Here is a 19,753-nt window from a genome sequence, read left to right as displayed (position 1 = left end):
GAAATCCTCAGCCAGTGCTTCTTCAAACATCGTATCGTTTTCTTTGCTCTTTTCGCCAGAGATCCCGAGTAAATAAATGTTGTGCCATCTCATTTTACTCCCTAAGTCTTTCACCTCTGTATGTTCACTCTCAGTTCTGCCTCTGTATCCAGCTAATTTCTTCACAACTACCCTGTCATTCACTCAATGGCTTTGTTGGTCACAGGTACCAGAATGCTTACTGTGGCCAGCTACTCTGAAACAGCTTTGTCTTTGTCCACCTTCTTGGGCATTCACACAGAGGAGTTTGGAACAAGTGTATCTGAGTGCTGTGGCTCGCTTTCTTCAGGTGATACAAATGGTTTCTCACTTTGTCCCCATCTCATGGGATGTTGGCGTAGTTACAAATGAAAGCATGTACAGTGTGAACTTCCATATGGCATGTTCTGTTTTCTTTTTACCAACATGTTTTCTTTCCATGGTTGACAAAACAGAGCCAGTGTGCATCTCAGGTGTTAGGAGGAACTTTTATCAACAGTGACTAGTTCCTCAGCCAACAAGCCTAAAATCCCAGGTTCCTGGAGATTAGTGTGCTTTGGAGAGAGGCTCAAGGGCCCTGTTAGTGAAGGTTCCTGAGGTGGGCTGAACATGGTTCATGGGCCACAGTACACGTTCTGGAATGTGGGGAGGGAAACTTACGAGAGCTACACTCCTGGCTTTGAAAAGGGCTGGAGAAACCCAGCAAGAAGAATTTGCATTTGTTCTTTTTCCCAGAAGGAATATCTCTATTTAATTATGCAGCCAAGCTTCTCTGCTGGGGAGGACATGGAAACATTTTCACTGACTAGCCTTCTTCCAGTTTCTTTCTTGCAGCCCGGCTGGCAGGGGCTAATTCTGGGTCCCATTTGTCACCTACTGGCAGGAGGCACAGTGGGTGTTTCACTGGAGATCTGCAGCTAATGACTTTGCTTCTTTTGTTGTGTTCACTCCTCCCTTTGCCTGTCACACCTGTCCTCCTGGTGGGACATTTTCCTCCATCCGTGCTCCATCTGGGAGCCAGGACTCTGGTTTCTGTTCGGATAGTGGAGGGGACTGACTTTGATGTTAGCGAGGCCAGTCTGCATCCATGCTTTGCATCTCAGACAGTGGCAACGTTGCTCAATTTCTTTGTGCCTCACTCTTTCTCATCTGTCAGATGGGGGTAACAAACCCTATCTCATGCATTTGTCATAAGGCTTAGGGGATTGAGTGTAAGCTTGTAGCTTGGTGCCAGGTAGACAGTTTGTCCATTGATTCATTTAATAATTCATTTATTTAGTCACTGTTTTCAGCACATAAAACAAAGTCTCCTCTGCTGGCACAGATCTCAGGCCTCACCCTCTAGGAGGCAAGTCTCCAGGGGACTGCAAATCATGGCTTTGTTTTTGCAAGTAAAGGCTATTATTATGCTTGAATTTGAAAGTGCTCTGAGATCTAGAGAGGGCACAGGGCCTGTGGGCCACTGCTGCTGAGCAGTCACCTCCCAGCTCCTTTCCCTGCCTGGGGATGTGGCCACACACCTGTCCTGCCCTTTATCTCCAGTTCCTAGACCTCTCTGCAGTTGCTCCTGAATTAGTCTTTCCTGGCTGAAGAGGATGAGTGCTGTGTCAGTGTTAGGGGCAGGGAGGTGGTTGTAGAGGGAGGGTCAAGAAGCTTTTTAGGAGGTAAGCTAAAGCAAGCTAAAACCCTCGGGCAAGTTACTTTGATACATAGTAGGAGATATGTCTCCATACTCAAAAATTTTTCTTTGCAAATTAGACTGTCAAGTATTTTTAAAAGCAGCTTAAATGCTTGTGGTAGCAGGGATCCTGGCTGGGGAGGCACTTCTCAGCAGACTGCCCTGGAGGGCTCACTCAGAGTTAAGTGAACCACACCTTCCTCTCCCCTGGGCTTGCCACTCTCTTGCTGATCTGTTTTCTCTCTCTTTCCCATCTGTGTGGGGGGTTTGGTGACATAATGATCTGAAGCTGATGGTGAGCACAAATTTATTTCTCAGAAACCCCAGTCTCCAGGTGGCTTTGAGTGGTAGAGAACTTGGTGTGGAGGTTGTCCTATTGGGAGAAGAGTTGTCTTACTTATTTGTGTCCGCCAGACCTGAGAACCCGAGTGTTTGGAGTTAGTTAAGGCCAGAACTCCTGGGGAACGTCCCTGCCCAGGATGGAATTGCTGGGAAAGCAGCAGTGCTTGCTGTCCCAGTGCTGTGGGGGCGATTGGGGGACACAGAGGCAACCAGGTCAGGGCTTTGGGGGCAGGCCAGCTGCGTGCAGGGCTGCTCTTCTGTTTCAGAGGACCCAGTGATGCCTGCTATGTGACCTGCATGGCATGGGGCCCTGTGGTGGGAGCAGAGGTGGTTCACCCTTATGCTATTAGTGTCAGCCTTTCGGAGACCTTCAGTGTGCTCTTTTCCACTCAACCTGTGTATGTCTCTTTGGGGTGTGGCCTGTGTGCCCACTTGGACCTGCACTTGGCTTGGACAAAGGCCCTTCTCCCCTGTGCACCTTCCCTCCCAGACTTGGGCCCTCACCCTGTGCCTTCAGGAAGGCCTAACGTGACAGGGAACAGGAAAGAAATTGCTGTGCCCATTCTCAGGGGAAGCTTGGAATGCCAGTCCTGACTGGTGTGCCATCTCCTGGGTTGGTTGTCTCCCAAGCCCTTCCATGGTTTTCCCCTGCCGAGAAGTGCACCCAGGGCCCCTCCTGACTGCTTGTGGTTCTCTAGCCTCATGTGCTGCCCTCTCACCCCGCAGGGCCACCTTCCCTGCACTGCATCGCTGTCAGCCTGCTGTGCCTTGCACATGCTGTTCCATCTGCCTGGAAGGTGTCCCCCCCTCCCGCCCCAACCACCTAGAAAGTTCCTGCTCACCTCCTCTGGGAGGCTTTTCCAACTGAGGCAGGCAATGGGGGGCTGTGTCTTCCTTGTCCCTTGGGGTGGAACTAGGCATCATGGGGGGATTTCTGGGACCCCTCATCTTGTCACCTCCCCATGGGCTCCTAGAAGGCAGGGATCCTGGTGTGCATGACACTGAGGTACTAGAAGTAGGACCAATGACTGAGGTTGGAGCTGGTGTATAAGGGACCCACGCCCAGCGTCCCCAGCGCATGTATGCACGCACCAGCTGAGCAGGCACAGGGCTAGTGGTCACTGCCACTGCCTCTTCACTCCGGTCCCCCTGTCCCCCTATCCTGTTGCTGGTTGGCAGGGCTAGTGTCCGGTATTTCTTTATGCTGTGGCCCTGCCAGCGCCGCCGCCGCACTTAGGAGCCCAAACGTGTGTCTGCGTGTGGAAGTTCAGACCAGCAGCGCCTCCAGAGCGAGGGGAACGTTCTCCGGTGACTCAGCAAGCTTGGGCTCTGCCATTTCTGTGGGAGCGGTGCTGGGACAGTGATGAATCACTTGCTTGCCTCTTGATTTGCGTCAATCAAACCACATGTGAAGAAAGCAGCAGTGAGTGAGGCTTTGCTGGCAGCCTGGCGTCCAGCATGGGGACACTCGCCAGGGACAGCCACAGAGGGCCGGCCGCTCACCCCGGTGGTCCAGGCTGCAGGCTTCCGCCGGCTTCGCCCCCGCCATCCCTGCCATTCCCGCCAAGCCGCAGTGGTAATTATGGCTCTCTCTCTCTCTCTCTCTCTCTCTCTCTCTGCCGGCTTCCTCCACTCTGTCCTGGGTGAGGGACGCTTTCAGTCACGGGAGTGTTTGCAGCTGTCTCCTCTGACCTTTCACAGAATCGTCCTAGGACGTGGCTCTTTGAAAAGGTTCCTTGTAAGACAGATTCCCTTGTAAGACAGACTCACTGAAAAGGCGTGTCACTGCTCCCTGCCCCCATGATATCCCAGAAACCTGATAGGAAGGACGTTTCCAGAGTGGGACGGGCAAGCCTGGGGAGGCTGCCTGCAACACAGTTTGTTCAAGCAGATGCCTCAGAGACTGTGAGACTTTCCCCGGTCAAGGTGTATTCTCCATGTGGTCCCAGGAGCCGTGCCAGAGGAATCCCAGAGATTCCTGTGGCATCTCCAGTTGAGTGTTTGCTTTGTTTGAAGTAGGCAAGTTAAGTTTTTATTTTTAAAGTAACTTTATGGTATTATTGTAGTTTAAATTGTAGCTGATATCCTAATTACTTGGCTAATGACAGCTATGGTTGCATCTTAGGAGGACATTGCCCTCACCTTCCCAATGTCATCTTCTCTCAGTGAACCCCTACCTTTGCCCTGGAAACAAGGCAGAACTCCAGGGCACTTTGGCAGAGATCAGAATTGTGTGTAGGTGCAGCTGCTCTAGGGGATCAGAGAAACTTAGTGCGGGTGAAGTCTTCCGAAGTGTCTCTGAGTAGATTGTGGCCTTCCAGAACGGCAAGCAACCTGCAGACAGCCAGTAAACACCAGCAGAGTAGCCACCACATGGACAGAGTAACCCCAGAGTCCAAATCCAGCCCTGTCATGAGGTAGCTTTCCATTTTTTACTATAAAAATTTTCTAACACAAAAGCAAAAGAAGACAGAATCAGGAATGACCAGGTGGCCATCCTCAACTTCAGCCACACCCAACCAGGGCCAGTCTGGGCCTTCTTCCTCACTGGTGTGTGCACGTGATTCCTGCTGTCTTACATATGTCTAAAAGATACCATTATCACAACTGAAATGTTGACACTTTAATGCTGTCAAGTAGTTATTGTTTAAAACTTCAGTTGTATCAATATTGCTTCAGTATTTTCCTGGTTATTCAAGGGTCAACTGAGGTTCATACAGGACCTCTCTCCCCTTCTTTCTTTGCTTGCAGTTTAAAAAAATTAATTTATTTTTACATACATTATTATGTTAGTTTCAGGAGTATGACATAGTGATTCATTGTTTATATACCTTACAAAGTAATCACCACAATAAGTCTTTAATGGGCTTGTTGACTATTTGTATTTTTATTTTTGGAGAGATGTCTACTCAAATCTTTTGCCTAACATTTTCAAATTGGGTTATTTGCCTTTTTATTATTGTGTTGGAAGGGTTCTTTCTATATTCTAGATACAACTCTTCTATCAGATCTGTGATTTGCAAGTATTCTGTCCCATTCTGTGGATTGTCTTTTCATTTCCTGGATGGTGACATTTGAAGTACAAAAGTTGTTAGGTTTGATGAAGTATAGTTTATCTAGTTTTTCTTTTCTTGCTTGTTGATTTTGGTGTCATCAGAATTATTTATTAAAGTCAATTTGGATCAAAAATTACAGTGCAGGTCTCCTCCTAGGGTTGCTGGCTCTGACTTGGGTACAATGTGAATAAATGCTAAAAGGCTTCTGGGCTAGCAGAGGCTTGTGTCCTTGCCTGGTTGTGCAGTGCTCACGGTGGCTCACTTTCTCACAGTTGTTTTTAATTGAACGTCCATGGGAAAATGGCCAAGTAAATGGAAAGTTTCACAGAGAGAACCGAGTTTAACCATGGTTTTATTCATCGTTATTGTGGGTAGTTTGTTAGAATTTGGCATCATGTTGTGAATTTTCATTGAGATTATTATTGCTGGTCTTGCTGAATATCCTAGCATTAGAGTGGTTCCCTCCGCTCCCCAAACAAAAATTCCACATCATTCGGAATGCTCCCTGTAACATACAGATAGACATTTCCCTATCCGCAGGTTAATTGTGGGACTCTGTATTTCCTGGGAGGGAGGCTAGGGCATGGACTCTGCAACCTGCTGGCGGGGTGCACAACTGGCCCACCAGTCACCCACTGTCATCAGTCTCGGCCACCCCAGCTTCATGTCTACAGTGGGGTGACGGTAGCACCTGCCTGAGAGTCAGGTGGATTCACTGTGGTTGGGTGGAAGCCACAGGGAGGCTGCCGGTTGTAGAGTTTACGTATACTGAACAGTCACTCAGAACAAGGGGGCAGATCTGAACTGTCCAGGTGAGCATCTTGGCAGTGACAACATTGAAACTTAGAATGCACTTTGTGAAATTTAGAAACTTTGGAATAGTCTGCTGCTGTCTTAGGCCATTTAAAGATAAAACATACTGAACACCAACCTTTGTACCAGTTTTTAATTCTGAATCTCCTGTTTCCTTCAGGTATGGTCTGTCAAAGAAACCTAGTCCTTTGATTTGCAAGTGTCTCTTGAGCTGTCTCACTAACCAGGGTATATTTAGTATCAATCCAGATAGTTACTGCCTTTCCCAATGAGGAAGGGTCGCTTCGCGTTTTCCTTGCCACCAGCCAGCCCCCAGTATATGGTTTACTCTGTGTTTGCTTTTTCCAAGGTCCGTGTACAGTGTACTGGTCTGAAGTAAGAGCCACTTAAATCTCCACATGCTGCTCACAGGTAATATTCACACCCATTCACAGCATCAGCTGGTTGTCTTATCCTTTCCATTAAGTGGCTGGTTGGTCTCCTTTTCTTTGTCTCTGCATTTGCTCTGTTTTGCTGCAGTAATTCCTGATTTTTGCACGGTGTCAACTTACTCTTTTCCCCTTCCAGTGGAACACATGGGAGGATAGCTAATGAGTGTCCCTTTGAGGTGACAGTTATTTGCACTTGCCAAGAACTTGCCTCTCTGTCCCTGTTGAATTGCCTTCAGCAGATTTCTGTGTTTATCATCGTGTATTTTCACGTGTACTGATGGGGACAGGCAGCTCTTCATTGGCACAGTTACTCCTGTGCAGCCCCTGGCTCTGTCTCTAGGGCTAACCTCCCTGCTCCAGAAAGGGTGTTGGGCTCTGTGATCTCAGAGCCGCCTGTAAGGAGCTGACTCTTTTTCTCGGAGTCGCTTGTTTGTATCGTGTAAGGACATTATTGAAAGGCAAAGATCAGGCACAACCACTGTGCTTGTTTGAGGAGTGGGTACCTAGGAAGCCTCAACAAGTTCTGATGAGCCATTAATTAGGACGACAGGAAGCAGGCCCCAACCCCATCATGTGTCCTTGTAACTGCTCTTTGTTTCATGTGCACAGTGTGTCCCTTCCCATTTATGGCTGATGTGTAAGATTGGCAGTGTCTGTACGTTGACATGGTTTGAGTCATCTTCTCATAAAACCCTCAGTGAGGAACTTGGCTGCTGAGCACATGGGGGGTTGGCGGAGCCTGAAAGGGCATCAATCCCAGTGGCTGGCCCATGGGAGCCTCTGAGAGTCTCATTTCTGAGTGGACCAGATGGTCATTCTTGATGCTGAGTCCAAGACACCAAGTGGAAAGAGGGGCCTGCTGAGCGTTCCTGGGCGCCGACCCGAAAGGCCTGGAGGTTGCCTGACCCTTGCTCCAGCCTGCAAATCCCATTATGCTGGTTATACACATATGCATACACACTCACATATGTATGTGTGTACATATGTGTGATGACAGGTGCTTGGGTGTTTCCACCTATTAGTAAATTAAGTGCTGATGTGGAAATTTCCACAACGGCTGAGAATACCGTTGCTTGAAGCTCAGCCATACAGGTGACTGGCCCTGTATTCCCTGCCAGAGCTGGTAGCTTCCTTCATGGCAGCTAAACTCAGACCTCCCACCTAGTTGCTTCTTTGTTCCTTTCATTTTGGAGGCTGAGGAGGGATGGGGCTCCTTAAGTCTCTGTTTGAGTCCTGGGTCTAGGGGGGCTCTCCTGTGCTTGTCCTCTAACTGACCCCTTGGTCCCAAGCCCATCATGATCCCAGTGTCCAGAGGTCCCCTGGAGGCCTCTCTGCAGAAAAACTGAGGCTTATTTCTTCCCAGAACCTTTTATTTTTTCCCCTCTCTGTTGATCCTGGTCTATGTTAGGTGGATGAAAAAGCATAAAGAAGTTTGGCTCTCATAGTCTAGTATATAGTTTCCTGGGAAATCTCGTTGGGAGCCCCTCGCATCAGGGACAAGAGATTGGGCAGTCAGCTGGCTACCTCATCACCACCTGGAGCCCCTACTTTCCCCTGGCCTCTGAGTGCTTCCTAACAAAGGGGGCAGGCCATCTCTCCTGGCACTTCTGAGATAAAGCTGTTTGTGGAAATGCTTGGGAAAAGTCAGTGTGGAAGAAGTATTTTGATTCCTTGTTATGATAAGTCAGAACTCTGAGAGACCTTTGTTCACTATCATGATGAGTATCTTTCTCCTCAACATGTGGCTTATTTACTCAGCATCTTTTCAAAATCACACTTCGCCCCAAGAAATTCTAAACTTCCCTCCAATATCTCTTGGCTTGCTTTCTCTTTTTGAGGTACAGAGCTGGGTATTCTCCCCAAGAGGGCCCCTTTGCCGTCCCAGGAGAGGCTCGGGCCTGGAGTAGGCTATTCAGCAGGCCACCAGCTCTTTCGGGCTTGCTGAGAATTTTTTTTGCCTCTTCCAGCACATACTCATACCTTGTAAGGAGGAGCTCAGCAGAGGGAATGAGTGAAGAATTAGACAAATTAAAAAATGACTTGTAAAAAATATTTTCTATTTTGATAACTCTTAGATTTAATTAAGATAAGTGAGAATTCCAATATATGCATGGAATTCATAGGCAGTTCATAGTGTGGTGTTTAGTTTTTTGAAAATTGCTTGATGGTCTTTGTCTTTTTAGGAAAATGCCTTCATTCTTAAATGGGATGGCATTTGAAAGACCACGTGTATGGAATTATACAAAAATCCAGAAGCTAGAAACAATGAGCAATAGTAGACTTCATGTTGAAAACTGACCAGCTGAGCACCAGTAGGCTCTGGTCCTATAAGAGAGAGAGAGAGAGAGAGAGAGAGAGAGAGAGACCTGAGCCCAGGAGCTGAGGCCCTGGGGGTGGGGGTAGGTGGATGCCTTTCCCATGCCCTCAGTCCCCATCACCCTGTTGTGATCACATGCGCAGGGTTGCTGGTGCACAGGCCTTTCGTGCGAGAGATCTGGTGGCCAGCCTGCTGGGCCTCCTACACCCTCCTGGTGCTCCCCGTGAGGAAGTGCTCCTGAGCTGTGGTTTAACATTTCCGGCTTGTGGCTGGTTTCTTGAGTGTACAACTCTCTCTATAGCTGCAGTAGAGCAGGGAACCCTTCCGTGAACAGTCATAGATGTTTGCTGTCTTCATGGCATCTGGAGGGGTTTGGCAGTCTCTTCTGACTTTGGGGAACCCTGGCTGTGATGTGGTCCTGGTGGCCCTGGCAGGGGCTTTGGGGCACTAATGATTTCAGATTTGATCAGTTTCCACATGAGGGTTCAGCTCCAACGTGGAGGAGGGAGTCTGGGTATCCCCACCGAGGCCAGGGAGAGTGGGACCCAGAGGCAGTGCAGGGTTCACTCTAGCACCTGGAAAAAGCGAGGCAGTTGGCTTTGTGGCTTTGAAGGCTGGTGCTGAGGTGGCTGACAGCGGGGGTTTTCTTTGTTTTTAAGAGGCCTGTTTTTGAGTGTGAGCCCCTGGCTTCTTGGGAGGAATGAATTTTTTTGAAGCCACACCCATTGTCTGTCTCAGAGTGATTTCCTGATTTAAAAAAGGTCTGTTGCTGTATTTACTGAGAAGTCACAGGTTTGAAAAGGAAGCCATTTGTGGCTTTGTTTATGAAACCTCTGGAACATTGTTAGAATCTATGATTTTTCTCTGAGATATGTATGTGTCAGCACACCTGTGTAGGAAGGGCCACCTGGGGGGTCAGGTGGTTGAATGCTGAGCCTGGGTCTGGTGCACAGGCTAACCCAGGTAGTGGCATCCTTCCTTTGGTGACACCAGGTTTGGGGGTGGGAGTGGGGGGTGCTCACAGCAGCTGAGGGAGGTGGCTGGGCTGCGGGGTCACTTTAGTTCTTGGCTTCAGTGGTCCCTCTGCTTCCAGGCCCCTGCACCCCTGTCCGCCTGTGGTCTGTTGTGTGATGGGAGAGGAAAGTCCAGGACAGGTGTTCTCTGAACCTGAGAAGTTCTGAGGCAGCCATGCCACAAGCAGCATGGACGTATCCCGATCAGTGTCATGCCAGATAGAAGGAAAGGGGAGGTATCTTGAGGGTGATAGGCAGTCCCCTGCCTCCATGCAGGTGTAGACACCCTGGTACCTCCAGCAGAGTGCAGCCCTCTTATGAGACAGACCCTGGCAGCCTGAAAACTGTGCTCTTTCCTGAGGGTTGGACAGGGACAGAGGTGCTTGCAAAGCTCTCTGAGTTCACCTGGAAAGGCTGACTTGTTCTCTGGCCCACAGCTCCTCTGCAGGTGGGCAGGCGTGAAAATGCAGGTTGTCAAATAGCCCTTTGTTGACCAAAGAGCCTTAACTCACCCATCTTGTCTCCTGTGGCTGTGTCCCATCTGTGTGTGGGCAGCCAGGTTTCTTTCCAGGGTGAACCATGGCATCAGCTGCCCTCTTCCTGAGAAATCTCGCATGAGCACATTCTTCACAGACATTTAAACACCAGCCCAAAGACCCCGCTTCCTGCCACATGCTCTTTCGGCACACTCAAAATGTAAATTGCTTTTGGAAATGCCTGTGCTGAAATTGCAAACCTAAGCCTAATTTGCCTTCAGTGGTACTCCAGTCCTGGCTGAAGGTGGGCTGAATTGATAGAGGCGAAATGTGGATACTGTTGGGGGGGACATGTGTTCCTTCTCCGCGTTCCAGCCAGCATTTTAGGAGGCTCCCAGGGGTGAGTTTTGGGACATGTGCAGCCCAGGAGGGACCTCTGGCCAGGCTGAGTAGACCCCTGAGGGCCTCCCTATTTGAATTGGGAAATGAGCTGCTCCTCCTTCCAGGGCTGTGTGTACCCTTTTATCCTCCCTTTACCCAGCCCCTCCTCGGGGAACCTGGGCATCCAAGTGGCTGAACTCTGTGTGACTCCATCAGGCTGTTTCCCTCCCATGGACCTGGCAACACAGGCAGCATCATGCACCTCTTTGTTCCTATCTCTGTCGAGTGCTTTCAGATATAGTTGATGCCCCTTCTCTTTCTAGAACAAAATCCTTGTGAGCTGCATGCATCACTGCCCTTCGTTCCCTGGCTCCCTGTTCCCGTACTGTGGCAAGGGCAGACACACCCTTAGACCCAACAGTGCCCCTTGGATGCGGGTGCCAAGAGTTACCTGAGTACACCATGGCCCATTCTACCAGGGTCAGGCTTAACCTGCTTGAGGGCTGAGCAGTGGACTGGGCATCAGGAGAGCTCTTCAGTGGACCCTGTGTTGTTGGAATAGCTCTGATTTCTGGGCTCAGAGGCTGGAGCCCAGACAGTAAGCAGAGACTGAAGAGATGTCGAGTTTCTATTCTGGATGTGAAGCAGTGACTGCAGTGGTTGTGTGTGACAGGCTCAGGATCTATCTGTTGGGCAGATCCTCAACCTCAGTCTCAGTCCTGGGGTTGACCTGTGGACTTTCGTGGAGCCCAGTGAGGCTTCCAGCGTGACTCAGGTATGCACAGACGCTCCAGTGACAGAGCCCCTCCCTAACCTGGCCCTTGTCCTACTCGCCTGGGGCACCTGCCTGCTCATGGAAGAGATGCGGGGTTCTGGAAACAGGCTGTCTGGGCAGGCCTCAGAGCCCTTCTCTCACACTCGTGTGGCTGTGCACGCCACAGGGCCTGGGTGCACCTCTGTGGGGACTGTAGTGCTGGCATGAGTGTCGGGACAAGCGCTCTTAGTCTGGACCCTGCAGGGCGGAGGTGGGCCTGTGCCAGGATGACATTGCGTCACCCCTGCCACATCCAGCTTGGAAGGGGCAAGCAAGGAGGTCCCAGTCTGTTTCTGTTAGATTGTAATCTCTGCCTTCACAAAGCTTCCCTCTCTCCTCTTCCTCCTAATTATTTTTAAAATTGCAAGGAAAATACATCTCTTCCATTTATAATTCCGCAGAGAACCAAATTACTACTCTGGCTCTAAAGAGTGTTATTAAACCACTTTTTGTAATTCCACGAAAACTCCCTCTCGCATCATGGAAACTTAGGATCCCTGAGGAGACACCAAGGCAGGAAACGCTTTCTGGTAAAACACCGCCTGCAAGCCCACCTGGTGCGCTAGGCATGGGTCCTGCAGGCGAGTCCTCCCTGGAGTCACAGGTGCCTGAGCTCCAGCACGTTGCCCCTCTCCATGGCCAGGGTTGTGACGGAAGGCTCCTGTGCCTCTGCAAGGGGCTACCAGCACACTCTAACCCTTCTCCACCCCCACCCCCACCCCCACCCCACCCCACCCCACCCCAGGCAACAGCCAGCGTCGCAGCTGTCCCCTCTTTAGGAAGTTGCCTTCTGGTTTTCTCCAGGAGCTCCAGTGCTCAGGCAGGAAGGACAGAGCCATCCACACTGTCTTTGTTTCCTTTTGCTCCCCAGGCCCTGAAAGGAACCAGGGGTCCCTCTAGGCCTGCTTGTCCTTGGGGAGTTGTGGCAGGGTTTTGGTAATAGTTGAAAAGTGTTTCATCATATGGTTGCAGGGTATTATTCCTCAGATGTACAAAATCAGAGATCTTTAGAAACTCCCTGTCGAGGGAGCTGTGCTCAGGCCCAGTGTTGTCCCAGGGACGGAGCCTCGTGTGCTGTCGTCTCATCTGTGGAAACTGGGCCTTTTCTCCATGTCAGCTCGGAAGACCTGCCCCTCTCCCCCCATCCTCATCTCTGGCACGCTTCATGGGTCTGAATGTGTTTTCAGGAGTGACTCAAGCCTCTAAATGGAATTCCATGTATTAGTAACTGCCTCGTGCACACTTCTTGTTTTCTGTTTACCTTTATAGGTGGGTTGAACGAAATTCATCTTAATCTTCACCCCAACCCCTATTCCAAGACACATGCACAAATGTCCCCGTGAAAACATAGTGCTGATGCTGAGCTTCAGTGGGGCCCAGCATCCTGAGACTTGGGAGGTATGCTCAGGTTTTGGGGTGGGGTCGGCCATCCCTTCCCAGACCAAGGCCAAATGGCCCCTGCTCTCCACACTGGGAGCAGGGCTTTCTTTATGACTGCTGATAAGGAAGGGTGCCTGGGCCTCCCTCCCAGGCTCAGGGCAGCAGTTCCCATTCTGGGAAAGAAGGACCCATTAGTGTAGTGCGGTGAATGCTGCCTTCCTGCCTTCCATGGGCTCAAGTCCCCAGGTGAGGAAATGCCTTGCAGGAGGCAGGGGTGAGACCACTGTGGGTAACGGGACCTGGGCACCCTGACCCGGTGGACTGAAGGAGACACCTCTGCCCACCAGGGACCCCAGACCAGATCCTGCTGGTGTTCTCATGAATGATCTGCTCCACATGCATTTTATTGAGGCGGTTCTGCTGTAGTGTTGGGATTGTGGGAGGGAAGAGAGGCCAGTGGAAGGGAAGAGAGAGGCCATTAGGCTGGCTTGAGGCCTTCTGTACTTTGTTGAAAGAGGGTGGAGACCTAGTCTGCTTACTGGACACTGATGAGAACCTGTTCTAGATGCTTTTTATCTTCAGTGATGTGATTGACCCTCACAACAAGGCTGAGATCCCATGCTAGGAGGAAGAAACATGGCCATGATCGCCCCGCTGACAAGTAGGGAGACTGGTGTGAAGCCCACGTGTGGCTCCAGAGTCCACTCCTTGTCACAAAGGTCCTCACATTTCCCTTAGATGGGGTGTCTACTAGGTGCCAGGAGCAATCCCCCTTTCCTTTGTGACAATCTTCTTCATCATTCTCACCAGAGAGCTTTCCATTTTATTAGTCTTTATAGAACCAATTCTTGGTTTTGTTAATCCTGTTTATATCTTTTCTACTTCAATAATTTTTGTTCTTTATTATTACTTTTTTAAACTCTCTGAGTTTATTTTGCTGTTCATTTCTAAACCCTTGAAATGGAACCTTAATATATGTCCTTTAAGGCCACCTTTCTCTCTGCACAGGTGTAGCTTTCTGGTTGTTCACTATTGTGAGACTAGATCAGAGGACCTCATTCACCTTTTCTTGCACTTGTGTTTTTGAAGAAGTCATGTTTATCCATCAAATGTTGTTCAGAGTGTATTTTTCAGAAACAAAATCCCTTCCTGTATGACTTAGAGGAAGAGAGGAATAGCATAAGATGATTAGCAGTGTATCTGGGGGAAATTAGTCAATTTGAAATGAAATTAATACATAAGTTAATTATTAAAGGGAGTTATTGGGAGTGTTTATCTATTATAAATATTTTGGAGTTTCAATGGCAAGTTCATTTTGAGGGGTATCTGAAAGTACCCAAGTTCCCCTTTTCTTCGTAGTCTGTTGCATGAAGACCCCCTTTGGGGGTCGAACGACCCTTTCACAGGGGTCGCCTAAGACCATCGGAAAACACATATATAATTACATATTGTTTTTGTGATTAATCACTATGCTATAATTATGTTCAATTTTTAACTGAAATTGGGGGTCACCACAACATGAGGAACTGTATTAAAGGGTCGCGCGGCATTAGGAAGGTTGAGAACCACTGATCTAGAGGGTCTAATTGGTTAACATATCTGCAGTCCATGCATATGGAAGGGTTAGACTATTTCCAGACATTCTTGATTGGATAGAGATTTTGGAAGTGTAATATATTTGAAATCTGCAGGAACTCAGATCGACTTTTCAGATTATCTGTTTCCTCATTTGTATCATGGTTCATCCATCCATCCAGTCATCCAGTTTCTACTATTCCTGAACTAGTAATTGTTTTAGGATCATTGATACAAAAACTATTAAGATTTCACCCCTCTTAGGAGCTCTTGAGTACTTAGTGAAGTGATCTTAGGACATTGAGCCTTTGGGGTCACCATCCTTGTCTGCAAGAGGGGGGTATGCAGGGTGAAGGCAGAACTTTCAGAGGGAGCTAGCCTCTGCTCTGGTGGCAGCCTTGTGCTGCCCAGTTTTTCTTTTCCAACATCTGTTTTTTTGAGTATATTTTTCCAGCAAAGGAATATATAAAAAGCAACCCTAATTTCCTCTTTAGTCAAAACTATTAAAAAAGAAAATCCCACACACGAAGCCAAACCTCTCCAGAAGTAAATTCGGAATTCATTTTTGGATTTGTTTCTCTCTTGCCTTAAGACTGAAGAAACCTCCCCAAGAACCCAGCACACTTGCTTTCTCCTTTCAGCAAACTTCCTTTTGTGCCTCTAACTCTCTGGAAATCTGTTTCCTACTCTAAAAAAGCAGCTGGAATGCACTAGAGCTGCTCAGCACAAACTACAAAGTGATGGCATTGACTGTGCAAAGCAGATGCTGTTTGCATTCAAATAAAAGACAAACATAATATTTGCATTAATAGAGAGCCTTTGCAAAAGTATTTGCATAAAGTGTTTTATCCTTTCCCAAGTGCTGGTTACTTGGAACTAATTTCTGAGTGCAGCAAAGGATAAGCAATCTTTTGCTGATTATTTCTCAAAAGTAGTTGCTTTTGCACAAGGGTAGCTGATTTCAGAGAAGGGCTCTCCACCATGCAAATGTAGTGTCAAGTGCAACCCTGCATTGATTACTGTCAGTCATATTCCTGGTACTTTTCTGTGTATAAAAGTAGCATTGATGAACTGTTACTCTTCTCAGTGAAGCTCTGCCCAAACTGGGCCAATTTCAACCTTTGCCTCTCCTTCATAGCTCGAAGAAGCCAGGCAGTATTGTGAGGGCTTTGGTACCTGTGCATTGCAGTTTTAAGGATGTATGTTCTTAGTTCTTATGTCATAATGAGGGCGATGTAAGTCAAGATAAAGAAATTAGAGCAAAGGAAAAATGATAGTCTACCAACGAGAAGTAGACCCCAGAAATGCGTATGGTAAATCCTGCATAATTATTCAAAAATCAACTGAAATTCAGCCAGTTTCCTCACTGTCAAAGTGAAGAGGGAACCTTGTTTATTCTTAGTATTTACATTGTTCTTAAGAGGAAACCAATGAGCTGTTTTAGACAGTGACTGCGAAACACAAGTTTGGGGAAACAGTGTTACACATAATGAAAGGGTGTCCGTGACTAGATGAAACTCCGAGTTAACTTAGTATTCAGTACTTACCTATGTTTACTTACATGTTCACTAGTGCTTTACCTCAGCCTCCTTCTAGCATCTTACTTTCCCTTTGGATATGATTTTCTTCTTTCTGAATAATCCTTTAGTTGTTATTTTAGCAATGGTTTCTGAGTGGCAAATATTCTCAAATTTTGTCAAGAAAAGGTCTCTTTTCTCTTTCTTTGGTCTTTTCATTGTTTTTATGACTCAAAAAGCTTCCTATTTTAAATTTAGCTCTCTGACTCTGTGCTTGTGCCTTCCACACTGTCAACCATTTCCCGCTCCTCAATAAGGAAAGCACACTTGACCCTGTCTTAAACACGTTTAGCACAGTGGATCCAACCACAGGCCTTGCTGACATGTTTTTTCATTTTAGACAACTTCACTAGAACTTTGGGTCTCACAGCAGAACTCAGCCTAGGCACAGGCCACATGCAGATTGTGGTGCTTTCCCAACCTTCTTAGTATAAAGGTATTCATTTTATTAGAGACTTTATTGTAGGACCGCCTCTGCCAGTATGTCAAACACTGGACCATTCTGAGTGCTTGTAGATAACCGTCCCCAAAAGAGCCCTTTTTCTTGAACAGTGAGTGCTTTAGCTGGGTATAGAAGTGTAGGTGACTTGTATTTCACTTAGCAGCTTGAAACTGTTTTAATGTCTTCTGACTTTTGTGTTGCTGTCAAAAAGTTAGCTCTCAGCCCTGTTGTTTCTTCTTAGGTAATTTGTGTTTTCATCTTGGTGCTTCTGTTTCCTGTTTGGTGGATATTCTGATATTGTGTTGCAGTGTGCAGATTTGTACTCACCCTGCTTGGGATTTAGCATGCTTTTTAAATCTAAGGACTCTTATATCTCTGGAATTCTGAAATATTCTCCTTTATTAGTGATTTGAATATTACCTTTTCTGTATTTTCTCTATTCTTTACTTCAGGAAGTCAGACTAGATTACCCTATTGGACCACCTTGCCTTTTTACCCATGGTTCTCTCCTCTAGCTTTTCTCCTTTTGGAGCTGCATTCAGGTTAATGCTATAGACCTGTCATCCAGTTCATTCTGAAAGATTCTTTTTAAAAATATATATATTTTATTGATGTTTTACGAAGAGGAAGGGAGAGAGATAGAGACTTTGAAACATTGATGAGAAAGAAACATCGATCAGCTGCCTCCTGCACACCTCCTACTGGGGATGTGCCCGCAACCAAGGTACATGCCCTTTACCGGAATCGAACCTGGGACCTTTCAGTCTGCAGGCCAATGCTCGATCCACTGAGCCAAACCGGTTAGGGCTCTTTTTATTCTTTTTAAATGGTTTTCTATTTCTCTTTTTCCAGAGTTCTTTTATTATAGTTTTTTTCCTTTTATTTAACATCTTACTTTTTAAAACATGCATGCTTCATAGTATTTTCTATATTCTAATATTTGCAGATACGTTGGAGTCCTTTTTTGGACAAGCAGCTGAATTCGACCACTCTTGGTGTTGTGGTGTTGATGGGTTGTTTACATGTATTATTTGTTTGTACTTTTCTACTTTAATTGTAAATTTTTCAGCAGGAGGTTTTTTATTTTTATTTCTTCTTCCCTGCGTCTCTCCCCTTTCCCTTCAACTTCCTCTTCTTCTGCCGTTGGCATCTCATGTGTCCTGGGATGTGGCTGTTTCCCATGAAAGCCATTTTCTTGACTTTCCTGGGATTCCAGGGTTTCCCAAGCTCAGGTCTAGATTTTACCTTAATTTCTAGACTTAGGATTCCAGAACTGTTTAAGTGATGTGAATCTGGAGGCCACACTTGCATGGGCCAGATTTAGGGCTTCAGTTTTTCATAGGAGACTCTTCCCAGCAACCCTCTGCCTCCGTGGCCTGGTGGGAGGAGTTGTCCAGCCCCATTTTCATAGATCCAGGAGTCCTCCAGAGTTCTGCTCTTACGAAGGAGTCTCAGTCCAGCTCTCTGTCAGGACAAGTTTAATGGACGTGCCTGCAGCTCACCCCAGGGCCGGTTCTAAGGACTCTGGGTCTCAGTACACTTGCTTAGAGAGCACCTCCTGTTGTTTTCTCCTCTGGTAGCAGGGTCTTCTCTATCTTACTTTTAAAATTGGGGTGGGATTTTATTTTACTTTATACTCACCATTTCTATATTCTTGTTTTGGGAAGTGAGGAGTCCTTATGGACTAAGTCTGCTAAGGTTCAGGAACCTCAGGTTGTGATAACTTTGTAAATTGTTCAGCTCTGTGTTGTGGACATGGGTAGGCCCTGTGTTTTCCCAGGTGTGAAATTGGTTTTTGCCACAGGTGTCCCTGTTAATTCAGTGTGTCAGCCAAGCTGCACAGACTCGACTACTCTCATTTTCAGTTCCTCTTTTCTTACAGTTGAGTTAAAAGGCTGCCCTTCTTTCTCATTGTCTGTGGATATTTTAATGTAGATCAATCATAACTGAGTACCCACCTAAGGGTGCTCATTTTAATTACAGATTGTTTTCATGCCTAAGCAGTTGGACATAATCTGTCTGTACTGGTGTTAATTGGTTATATAGATTAAGAAAGGCTGCTTTTTTTTTTTTTTGGTGTAGTTTCTACAAATTTTCTTTGCTCCATTATTCTTCTACTCATTGTCACAAACGAATACACTGGGACATGATTGAATTTCATCTGATTTGAATATTGAAAAATATGAAATGAATGTGTTCCAATAATTATGATATCTCATGAGAAGCTGAAGACATGTCACCAATTCAGGTAGTCTGCAAAGCAGGTGACTTTGGGATAAAAATGTCATCAGGCTTTCACTCTGCTCCATGCAGTACCAGGTACACAGGACTCTTGCTGGGAGGCAAGGGTGTAGGGGCTGAGCCAGGGAACATCAAGCCAGGTTTGCTTATAGAGAACAGTTTGGAAAGTGAGAGTGCACATGTTTATGTGGAGAGCAGGGGAGAGATGCTTTTATTTCTACTTCTTAATTCAAAGATTACTCCATTACAAAACAGGCGATAAGGAGAAATAGCCTATAAATTTGTATATATCTAAGAATATATATATATATATATATATATATATATATATATATACACACACACACACACACACACACACACACACACACACACATATATATATGTGTGTGTGTGTGTGTGTGTGTGTGTGTATGAAGGTTCAAAATTTGGAAAGGTTGTTTGCTGTTTAATATGCCATCCTGGCTATTTGGAAATAGTCTACCACTCTCCGGCCTCGTCTGGGCCAGCCTGTCCTTTAGAGAAGAAGAAGTGAGGCCCAGTGCATGCATAGACCTGTTGGCCTGTCCCCAAGAAGGACTTGTGTGGGACATCAAAGCTTTCTGTTGTATTGCTCCTTCCTGTGTCTCTTGATTTTCCTTTAATTACTGCTGAAACCTGGGAAGTAACGCACCTGCTGATGGGAGTGAAAGTCAGAGGACCCACTTCCACACTTTGGTTTTCATGGCACATGGTCCTGCTGTTTGTGAGCAGGTCCTGTGAGCTAGATGTCAGGTGGGGGGCTCACTCAGTGGCCTGATTTAATCCTTTTGGTCCTGTGAGGTGGACATGTCACCCATTTTACAGATGTGGAAAATGAGGCCAGGTCATTTATGTGAGGTCAGGGACAATTAGGAGTGGTTCTGGGCTCTGGCACTCACAGCTGAACCTCGGTGCCACCAGCTGCAGGTGCTGGACTCCTGAGTAGTCATGTGGAAGCCACAGGCTGAAAGAGTCAAAAGGACAGAAATTCATATCCTGTCACCGACATTGGCGTAGTTAACATCTAACAGCAAATTGCTGCTCCTGCCAGTAGCTCTATTTTTAGAAGGTTAAAATAGAACATGATACAGTGTAATCACTGTATTTTTAGAAACTGAAGTTAGCATTGTATAAAAGTGGTTATAAAAGGAATAATGATCAGGTTTAGAGAGTCTGAT

General features: G+C 46.9%; 1 protein-coding gene across 6 annotated transcripts in view; it reads left to right on the top strand.

Moving 5' to 3' along the window:
- HDAC4 (histone deacetylase 4) overlaps nt 1-19,753 on the top strand; it is a 233,521-nt gene that overhangs the window by 79,495 nt on the left and 134,273 nt on the right. Inside the window, exon 3 of one of the 6 annotated variants that reach the window (XM_070422528.1) lies at nt 6,257-6,318. The exons of the other annotated variants lie outside the window; for them this stretch is intronic. Within the exon in view, the coding sequence (XP_070278629.1) occupies nt 6,306-6,318 (13 nt within the window). The 5' untranslated portion in view covers nt 6,257-6,305. The remainder of the gene's footprint in view (nt 1-6,256; nt 6,319-19,753) is intronic. 6 annotated transcript variants of the gene reach the window in all.

This window comes from Myotis yumanensis, unplaced genomic scaffold (assembly GCF_028538775.1).
Source record: "Myotis yumanensis isolate MYYU_CA2020_CCGP unplaced genomic scaffold, mMyoYum1.0.hap1 SCAF_8, whole genome shotgun sequence".
Taxonomy (NCBI): Eukaryota; Metazoa; Chordata; class Mammalia; order Chiroptera; family Vespertilionidae; genus Myotis; species Myotis yumanensis.
The sequence above is the reverse complement of the archived record's forward strand: the minus strand, read 5'-3'. Positions and strand labels throughout refer to the sequence as shown.